General features: G+C 41.6%; 2 protein-coding genes across 2 annotated transcripts; one reads left to right on the top strand and one right to left on the bottom strand.

The window, feature by feature from the left end:
- Window positions 1-735: 735 nt before the first annotated feature.
- On the bottom strand, window positions 736-4,753 carry LOC145493917 (uncharacterized). Its single transcript, XM_081473405.1, has 2 exons — window positions 3,689-4,753; window positions 736-2,151 (listed from the first exon to the last, which is right to left on the bottom strand). Exon 2 carries the CDS (start codon window positions 2,110-2,112, stop codon window positions 736-738), a length of 1,377 nt encoding a protein of 458 aa, XP_081329531.1. The 5' UTR covers window positions 2,113-2,151; window positions 3,689-4,753.
- Window positions 4,750-10,401, top strand: LOC145493909 (uncharacterized). The gene has a single exon (XM_081473396.1). The coding sequence runs from the start codon at window positions 6,708-6,710 to the stop codon at window positions 9,309-9,311; it is 2,604 nt and encodes an 867-aa protein (XP_081329522.1). The 5' UTR covers window positions 4,750-6,707; the 3' UTR covers window positions 9,312-10,401.
- Window positions 10,402-10,870: the final 469 nt, after the last annotated feature.

A 10,870-nucleotide genomic window follows, 5' to 3' on the forward strand; every position in this document is an offset into this window, starting at 1 on the left:
TTTGTCGTCTTGCTTAATGGGTGCAACTTAGAAACGTATGGTCTCACTTAAGGCGTTTAGGACAAAACTCCAAACATTTTAGCATTTAAAAAGTAAAGAAGCGCCACCATGCTTAAATTGCTTATTTTGTGGTCTTGCCATCAAAAAGTAACCATCGTCACGCCTTTGGCATCATCGAAATCGTGGCAGCTTTTATCATTTTTGCTTGTTTAAAGTGGCATCTATTTTAAGGTCAACAACTGCTACAACAACGACCAGATTAGACTACTTTAGGTGATTAATTTTAACATTTCCGACATATGGAAGTGCCCCGCCCATCCACCAGGCTCATTTACTAAGACAGGTTTTCACTACGCTGACAATGTTTGACAGATTCCCTATGATTACACAAACTTCGCTGTTGCATGAAGTTTATCACACTCGTATACCGAAGAACACGCTCTTCAAATAAACGTGATTCTTGATTTGTCAGCACACTTCACTTTAAAACTAAATCGTTCCTTTTACAGCTGAGAGTTCTCATTACTAATCCACCAACGTTTTTACCACAGCAGAACATCACCAGTTTACTCTTTTCGGATTCCATGTTTGTACAAATGATAACGACTTTCTCAACAGTTGTGACAATCGTCCCCGCACATCTAACGAGTACATTTCTCCCGATCTTCTAAGAAAAGCTCCTTACACTTGTGTCTTTTCAAACAACTGTCATCTTTAAAGCTTTTGCCAGATTGGCTAACTAGGTAAATCACTGTGAAATGATTTACCATGAGACAAGAGATGTTCCTTTCGAGTGAAGCACTTCTCACAATGGGTACATATGAAGGCTTTGTCGTCACTGTGAGTGCGCAGATGTCTATTCAAATCTCCCACAGCTATAAAGCCTTTGTCACATTGAGTACATATGAAGGGTTTCACACCACTGTGAATTCGCAGGTGTCTAGTCAAATCTCCCACAGTTACAAAGCTTTTGACACATTGAGTACATTTAAAGGGTCTTACACCACTGTGTATCATCATGTGATATTTCAAATGGGCAGACCGACCAAAACAGCTGTCACATTGCGTGCATTTGAAGGGTTTCAAGCCACTGTGAATTTGCAGGTGTCTATTCAAACATCCCACAGTAGTAAAGTTTTTGTCACATTGAGTACATCTGAAGGGTTTCTCTCCACTGTGCATCATCATGTGACGTTGCAAACTGCCTGACTGAATAAAACACCTATCACATTGAGAACATTTGAAGGGTTTCTCGCCACTGTGAATTTTCAGGTGTCTATTCAAACTTCCCTCAGTACTTAAGCTTTTGCCACATTGAGTACATTTGAAGGATTTCAAACCACTGTGACTTCGCACGTGAGTATTCAAATTTCCCCCAGTACTAAAGCTTTTGTCACATTGAGTACATTTGAAGGGTTTCTCACCACTGTGTATCATCATGTGACGTTGCAAATTGCCTGACCGCCTAAAAAAACTGTCACAATGACAACACTTTATCATCTTGTGACCTTGCAAACTGGCTGAGTGACTAAAACGCCTGTCACATGGGGTACACTTGAAGAGTTTCTTACTGTGAATTCGCAGGTGACTATTCAAATTTCCCACAGTTCTAAAGCTTCTGTCACATTGAGTACATTTAAAGGGTTTCTCACCACTGTGAATTCTTAGGTGATATCTCAAATTACCTGCATGGTGGAAACACTTCCCACACTGAGTGCATTTAAACAGTTTCTTATGGGTACCACTGTGAGTCTTTAAGTGTGAATATAAACCTGCTGGTTGCTTGAAGCATTTGTCGCACTGAGTACATTTGTAGGGTTTCTTACCACTGTGTATCATCATGTGTTGTCTCAAACTGGATGACCGACTAAAACACCTGTCACACTGAGTACATTTATAGGGTTTCACACCACTGTGAATCTTCAAGTGTAAATATAAACCTGCTGATTGCCTAAAGCCTTTGTCACATTGAGTACATTTGTAGGGTCTCTCATCACTGTGAATCTTAAGGTGTTCTTGCAAATAGTCTGCCTTTTTAAAACGTTTGGTACAGTGAACACATTTGTAAGGTTTTCCACCACTGTCTATGCTGCCATTGTGCATTCTTTCCATATTCACATCTGTTCGTGAGTTCAGAAAACCTTTTCAACACTAAAAAAATATATATATATCATACTATTACAGCAAAATGTTAAACTATAACAGAACAAAGAATTGTTATTGACAAAGGGAATAGTTTTCTTACAATTGCAATCAAGGATTTCCAAGTGACATTTAAAAATTCTCTCAAAATTATGAGTAGTGTAAATCCATAACTGCTCATGTTTTCATACATTACTCATTGTAATATAACTGAGGAAATAAAGCACATGCCTAAATTAATCAGAAAAATGGTTGTGTCGTGAAGACAGTGGAGGTGGATGCAGGAGATAAAGGTATGGTGCCCTCCGGATTGAGTGGTCCAGGTTGAAGCCCTGGTCGGAGCAATAGTCATGTATTCATGTGCAAGATACATTTATCTCAAAGTGCCTCTCTCCATCTAGGTGTATAAATGGGTAGCACAAAATTAAACGCTGTTGGATAACCCTGTGATGGACTAGCATCCCATCCCGGGGTAGGGTTTTTCAGCCGTTTTGGTCATAAATAGGGTATCAATTTTGGCCATTTTGGTCAGAAATAGGGTATGGTTTTTGCACTCTGGTCTCAATTTGTTTTTTAGAGGAAGCTACTTTTTTATCATTATCAATTAGACTGTCAACAAAAGCCCTTCAGAGATTATGTTTAGAGCAACTGTGCTAGCTGCGATGGCTATAAATAGGGTATCAAATTTTGGTCAATCCATAAATAGGGTAGGGAAAATTGCCAATTTTGATCATAAATAGGGTAGGGGTTTTGGGAAGTGGGCTGCATACCACCACTCAATTTTTCTGGCAGTCCCCCCCCCCCCGCCCCCGTCCCCCCTGGATCCCATTCAAGGGCAGTAGAAATACTGCTTGTTGCTTCATGCTGCAGGAAATGGGATAAGCTCCAGTAGTTTGGGCCATTTGACCTGAAACAGACTTAAATTTCCCTCAGGATATTGGGGATCTCTATTCACCTGATCAGCAACAGGGTAGAGTGGGACTGGGAAAATGGCTGGATTGAATTCAGAAGTTGTACTCATGCTCAATCTCTGAATGAGAGCACATCATTGAGAATAAAACCTGCTCTATAATCCGTGATAATTGAAGATTAAATTTAATCCGGAAGCCGTGGAGCCATGTGTTCCAGCTCCAAATTTTCAAGATGGCGGCGCATTGCATTATCATCTTCTAAGTGATCAAAGCCTGCAGAACAGGCGGGCTAGCGCGATACACGAGCGCGCGCGCGAAGCGGAAGGCGAGGAATTTGATGCCTCGAACTTCGCGCGCGCGTTCGTGTATCGCGCTAACCCGCTAATACGCCTGTTTACCACGATAAATCTACTTTGAAGGCATGTTCCCATCAGGGATATAAGCTATAAAGACAGCGATTAAATTCTTAACCGCACTGAACTGAAACAAATCGCTCGAAAATCACACGACAGCCGAGCGAGATTCCATCATTGAATCAAGCTTACTAGTAAACAGTCAGGGGAGATATAAACCGTAAAACGGTTCTTTAGTATAATGGTTATCAGTTTAAAGTGTTACGGATATTTGATGCTTACCTTCTTGGCAGGAAAAGAACAAAATTTGAAACACGACACAGCTGAACCTTCGAACGAGGGAACAGACGCAGAACATAGTTATCACGTGACGGTTGAGTGTTCGAGCACTACCAAGGGGGATTGGTAGTGCGAGTTGGTTCCAGTCCCGACCACTTGTGTTTTGTGAAGAAATCCTTGGAAGAATCACGCGTTAAACGTTCATCTTACATACAAAGATGTCGATCGTTTTTCGGAACGGGTCGGTCCACGAAAGCCTGCCATATTAATAAGCAATGTTCATGTGAGGTTCGTACAGGGGTATTCTCGTGATGCGTAATTAGCTGATTTTATTTTCCGGGAAACGTAAATTTAGGAAATATTCTTCGTGACTCGTGACCTAAACGTTTTGCGTGACTCGTGAAGAACCTGAATTACTAACCGATATTCGCGATTTTACCACTCTATTCTACGGGATTTTATGACGCAAGTCCTGCGAATGGTTAGAGTCGTCTATCAAGAGTGACTTAGGTATGCGATTTGCAAAATGGAGCCTGGACTTTGCCATTCGCGATTTTACTTTCTTCAAACACAGCTTCTACTATGAGAGCAGGTCATCAAAAAGAGTATCTTACTTGCTTATTTTCGTGATTCAGGGAAACGAAATTTTTATATCCGTGATCCGTGATCCTCTATTTTTTCCGTTCGTGAACCGTGTCAGAGACCCCCCTGTACGACTCTCAAGTGAGCCATGTACGAGTTCAAACTACAACACTGTTAAAAATCTATGACTACTGAGACAAACACCTCAGAGGTTGAAAAAAGCAAGAATCGTCGCAAATAGAACTTGAAGATGACCGCGGAAAAGCGATTACGTGACATTTGGTAAGTTTTATCCGACATGTTATCAGGTATCGAGGAAAAGGTTGTTGTTGTTCATCGTGGTAGATGCAATAATAAAATGTATTATCGTTTGTCACATGATGTAGTCACTTTAGATGTAGATCGCGACGTTTCGACTGCTTACTGCTAGTCTTCTCTAGGCGATGAAGAAGCCTGAAGAAGACTAGCAGTAAGCAGTCGAAACGTCGCGATCTACATCTTAAGTGACTACAACGTGTGACAAACGATAATACATTTTATTAATGTTATCAGGTATTTGATAAACAGTCTTTGTTCTCAGTCTGCGTTTTTGTACTTAGTCTGCAGTCTGCAATTTGTGTGGAAAAGTGAAACCTTGAAGCCGAATGGCTCGTAGCTGCCGGAGCTTATCCCGGTTTCTGTAGCATGAATCGGCTAGGAGTATTACTACTCCCCCTGGACGGGATGCAAGTCCATCGCAGGTCACTCCCCCGCAATTTGTTAGGTTTCCCTAACAATACCCATTTATATTCCTGGGTGGAGAGAGGCACTGTGGGAGTTAAGTGTCTTGCCCAAGAACACAACACAATGTCCCCGGCCAGGGCTCGAACCCGGACCACTCGATCCGGGAACGAACGCACTAACCATGAGGCCACCGCGCCTCCCAATTTGTACCTGGTCTGCATTTTGTACTCGGTCTGCAGTCTGCAGTCTGCTTTTTGTACTGACCTTTTTTTTTAACTCAAAAGCTGGGCCGGGATAATTATAGTACAAAGCACTTGCTTGATTTTTGTCCCCATGGCTACCCGTGCACGATCTTGTTTTCGGTCGTTTTTTCTCCGCAGGAAATTGTTTTTGAACATTGCTTAAAATCCCTACCCCCCACCCCCTTCCTTTACCCCTTCCTCCTCGAGAAAAACAATAATGGTCCGTCCCTTAGTTGTTAAAAGGTTGTAACAATGATGACGTGTATGTCACGTCATACTAATGTACAGTACCAATCAGATTTTTAAGGTCGGCACACAGTTCTGTCCATTTCACTCTCCAAGTTAAGTTGTTTAAATACGTTGTTATCTATCACCAAAAAGAACCAAATCCACTTCGGTTCTTTTCAGGTATTTATTTCTTTAGAAGCATTTTCCTTGAAGAAAATGTAGATCAAGATTAAATTAAAAGCAAACTGCAGAGAAGCCACTGAAAAAAATGGTTTATTCACTCTTTTTGGTTTTGTAAAGTGTTGGGTTTGGGAACCCTATAATGAGCGGAACGTGCCAACCTGTTTGTGTCTACTGAAGACTTGACAAGTCCATCATGCAATCCGACTCATATCCTGACGCTCCGCTCAAACGGAGGTCAGAGCAGCGGTAAATAAATTTCAACATAGCTTTGTAGGTCACCTCGAAATAGACAGCCTAGCCTAGCCACAAAATGTTTGTCTAGTGATTAACCAATCCAAAGACTTTATGGTTTTCAGTGTCACGCCATTCAAGATCAAAATAAAAATCAAAACCGTTCAATAGATAAAGTCTAGAATCTGGGAAATGAAAGAGGGTAAATATGCAAAGACTGGTATCCGTATGGGCACCAACATGGCGGCCGGAAACCAACAGAAACATCTGTCACAGAGTTTTGCGACAAAAGCGTGAATTTATCCCTCGAGGAACTCTAAAACACAAAAATAATACTTTTTCTAAGACATGAACTGTTCAGATAGCCAAATTTCCCGAAATAAGTTACTTTTTAAAGCATCATGACAGCTCTCTAGGCCGTCGTGTAAATGCCGCGTCACGCAAAAGCTTAGAAATTCAAGCGTAGTGTATCACAAAACCAAGAACCCATTCGGAGCGAAAATTTGTATGAATATTAGTTTTCAGCTGCTCTTATACATCATTAAAGGAAAATCTCAGGAAGATCAATAGTTTTATAGTTCGAATTTTAGTGACGTCATGTGAAAACCAACTATTGCTCCATCACTCCATTTTACAGAGTGACGACAGGCACAGAACTTGGTTTTACGTATTTTGATTGGGTAAACATTTTGTGGCGTACCGCGTAATTGCCAAAAATAGCACATCCGCAATTTCCCCGAAACCATAGCTACCTTTCTTAAACGGGACTATCCGAAATAAACATCGACGTTACGCAGAACTGCTTGGTTTTTAGGCATTGCAAGGGAGTTATCATGTCCGAAGGCAATGATCAAACGAGACTGCTTGACGAATTTTTCAAGTCTTTAGGAGAAGTTGACGAGGAAAGTCAGAAATGGAAGGAATACCATGAAAGTGTCAACAAAATGATGCAACTGTTGTTTGACTTCATGGCTAGCAGAACCGGGGATATCGCGAAAATCCAGCTTTATGGCAGCTCGGCCGAAAACTTAAAAAATTATTCCTTTGATGACGTTGGAGATCTCGACTTACTGTTAGTTCTTGGTAACGATTATGCTGTCGATGAAGCCAGCTTGGAATACTTACCCACAAATCCAGCATTTGTGAAGATAAAAGGAACTGGGCATCCACTGCTGCAGTCATTTCAAGCTGAAGACACAGAATACATATCTGCTGCAGATGTAAAGGAGTTGAATCCCTTTGTTGATGTCGCTTTGTTCAGTCTTACTTTCTTTCCTCGATTATTTAAAGCCGTGACGTCTCATTTTCCTGCGCCACCGTTTAACTCCACTTTGCGCGAAAGGGACACTTTTAGCCCTGCTTTGACAATGGACTTCTCCGCAATAATGGAGTCTCCCAACATTTTGTCTCGACGTCTTGAACAATTGAAAGAGCTGGACATTGAGAATGTCGATCCCAGGGAACTAGAGATACTACCTGCATCGCTGTGCTCGATAAGGAATGTAGATTATACTTCTCATCATGCAGAATTGTTCGACGAATTTTTGCAACATTTTAAGGATTCGGTGCAATCGCTCCGTAACAATCCAATGGGTATTCTTCCAGGAATTCCCAACTTCGCTCGCGATATTTGCTTTAGTGAGAAAGCAAAAGAGATAAGAAAACGATTTTACCACATCGAAAATCACTCGAGAATCAAAAGCAGAAGTAAAGCGGAGAGCAGCGCCTCAATGGTCGTCACGCCAGAAGTTGAGGTCGTCGATGACATTCAAAACAAATCGTGTATGTGCAAACAAGTTGACAAGGCAGTTTCATGCAGAGATTGCGCAGATAAAGCGAATTCAAAACAGGTAATAGGTGAGGAAGGAGTGGTAGGCTGTGTTGGCGCGACCCGGGAAATTAACAGCTATGACAACTCTATAAACGCCGAGCTACAATCTCAAGATGACGTCCATGTTGTAACTGAACCAGACATTCAAAAGACTCGCGAAGGTCCGAAAGACGGCTTTTTTAGTCAAACATTTCAAAGCCTTTTGGAAGAAGATATGGCCGCATTCCTGGAGTGGTTGGTGGAGGAAAAGGCAGAGGATTTCTTCAATTTCATTGACACGGTTGAACCAGTAAAAGAGCTACAATCCCCCTTTACAAAGGAATCAGAAAAATGTACCCAGGCGTTGTCATTTGACATTGTTCCAGCCCTCCAAGCTCGAGGATGGCCCAAGGTTGCTCGAGAGTGGATCAAACGAAAACGAGCATGGCCACCCCCTGACACCATACACAGAATTATTCAAGAGGGTTTCCACCTAGTGGTTAAACCTCCCAAAAGCGGCGGATGCCCTGAAACTGACTTCAGACTGTCTTTTTCGCACGCGGAGTATCTGTTAAGTCGAGAACTGAACGACATGCAACGCCAATGTTACCGTGCTCTCAAGAAATATTATAGCCTGTATCTTCGAACAGAGCCGAAGTGCTTGGTGACGTACCATCTCAAGACACTTTTCTTGCAAACTTGCGAGAACTCTGGAGAAGGGATGTGGACGGAAGACAACAGGACTGCCTGCATGATGAAGCTGCTGAAGAACCTTCACTACGCTCTGACAGAAAAATGCCTGAGACATTTCTTCATCACAGATTGCAATTTGTTCGATATGGAAAATATCGAAACTCCGCATGTTTTAGATTCACTTGCCGAGAAAGTTGAACAGTTCATGAGAAACCCAACAGAATGTTTGCCAGAGCTGATCCCGGGAACAAGACCACTTGATGTGCTTTCCAAATGTAATGAAGAAGGGACGACAAAACCGCTGGAAGACCCTGGGGCTTCCTCGAAAGATACCTTAGCAAGAAGTGACACAGAACAGCGTGGACAGCTTGTAACAAAGAACCAGGAGAACACGTACAGTTCATCTCAAAACATGTCTTCAATGACAATGTCACATACAAGTACTGATGAAGACACGATCAGAAAGAACAATTCCGGAGAAGTGGCAAGGAATATTTGGCAGGGCGCTCGATTCCACGATTTGAAAGATCAGTACAATAACATCTGTCTTAACCTGCTCACAAAAGCGGCTGAAGATGGTAACATGGAGGAACTCGATCCACTTGAAAGATCTTTGGTGGAAGACATCAGAGAGCTTACCAACGTGTACAATTTTCACCCTCAGAGGCTATTGGAACAGTTCGAGAAACGGTGGCAAAGCACATACGCATGGATGTTTGCAAGCTGCGAGTTCTACACGAAGCAGTCTATGTTGGCTGGCATTAAAAACAATGTGAAACTGATCAAGCACATGGTTTTGCAGGATGGGTTGATCGGCTCTCCCAGGGATTATAGTCTGGTATTTCCCGTTGATACCTTTGTGAACAGCTATAGAAGAATGCAAAGAATCCTAAAGAGTACGAAGCCAAAGGAAGATGACATTCCATTGGACTAGCTAGTAGTTCTTGTTGGCTCTCGAAATAGTAACAAAGAGAAACCCTTTAAGAGAAATTGTTCCTCAAAATCCATGCCACGATTCCTGCTATATCGGAAACAGTTCTCATAACCTACCAAAATAGTATAATTAATAATAATTATGTAGTTAAAAGGGAAATCCTGGCTATCTGTTAATAAGTGCTCAGATAGCAATGCTTGTTTCCAATAGCTTTGCCACTGATTTTACATGTTCTAGAAGAATGAAGAACACAAGCAGTGTAGAGAACCAAGCCAGCCCATGGCCAAAATAGATCACAGCATTAAGCTTACAGTGCTCATAACCTATCAAAATAGTATAATTAAGAGTAACCATTTAGTCACCTTTTTGAGGGAAATTCGGACTATATACTAAAAGGTGCTCAAAAACTAATCACAATTAGCCAAATTTCATGATGTAGGATGGCAACGTTCGTCAGAGATTTTAAAAGGGAACTCCTAATTGACACCAAAACAATGGGGTTTTTCCTTGCGACGCGCTCTTCCAATCTTTGGGAACGAGATTGATTCGTGACGAATCTTACTTGATACGTCGAAATGTCCTAACATGGTACAAGCAACCTCGTTCCCTCTCAATGTCGCATATATATGCAGTGTTTCAGCTAGAAAATTTTACTTGAGGACCAAAGTGGCCCCTGAAGATCTTTTTTGGGGGCCAATTTTTTTAAGAAAGGGGCCAATAAACTGAAAGCTACAGAAGGAAAAAATGCATCAGGGTACCAAGGAAAATAAAGCAGTTTATTAGGATCTATGATAAAATTTAATAGTAAGTGCTTTTAAAAGGGTTTCTACTCAATAAAGTTTCTTTTGAATCAGATACTAGTATGAAGGATCCGTGCATTACAAGAGAACAATCCTTACGCATACATGACGTAGTCAATGATCAAGGGTTTGCAATGCATTATAGGCCGATTTCAAACTCGGTCAGCCATTTGGAAGTTTTCCGATATGAGAGAATCAATACAGCAAAGCAAAAGGACGGATTGACTTCTTTTCTTATGTTGAATGTTTTAGAAACAAAGATCTTTCAATATGATTTTCTAGAAGGACATAATGTGACAAAATAACCGTTACTGATCATCAACACAGAGAAATGTAGTCGTCATTATGCCGTATTATGGCGACTAAACCAGAATTTTTGGTCACCAAGGATGAAATGCTTGTTGCATTGACAACCGTATCGATCACAATTTCCAGCCCTGGGATGGCTTTTAAAATATTATGCCTGTGTTAAGCCTGCAGTCTTGTAAAAGGAAAGGGCCAAATTGACCCTTTTTTCGTTTTTCTGGGGGCCATTTCTGATTGTAACGCGGGATTCCCGCAATGGTGCGCTCTTGCGTAAACACTGTATATGTCTTCCAAGAAAGGGCCGGGGGGAGTGTGGGGGGGGGGGGGGGCGCAGGGAAGAGCATGATCACATTGCTGTAAATATAAGTAAAAAAGGTTGTTATATGCCGCTGTCATGTACTACTAGAACTAGAAATGTAACTCAAGTGGGATAACTTTTGTTGTAGTCAGGCT

The sequence above is a fragment of the Orbicella franksi genome, chromosome 7 (genome assembly GCF_964199315.1).
Source record: "Orbicella franksi chromosome 7, jaOrbFran1.1, whole genome shotgun sequence".
Taxonomy (NCBI): domain Eukaryota; kingdom Metazoa; phylum Cnidaria; class Anthozoa; order Scleractinia; family Merulinidae; genus Orbicella; species Orbicella franksi.

Bases quoted from the DNA above. Each gene is read 5' to 3' on its own strand.
- LOC145493917 (XM_081473405.1), bottom strand. From the start codon at position 2,112: ATGGAAAGAATGCACAATGGCAGCATAGACAGTGGTGGAAAACCTTAC.
- LOC145493909 (XM_081473396.1), top strand. From the start codon at position 6,708: ATGTCCGAAGGCAATGATCAAACGAGACTGCTTGACGAATTTTTCAAG.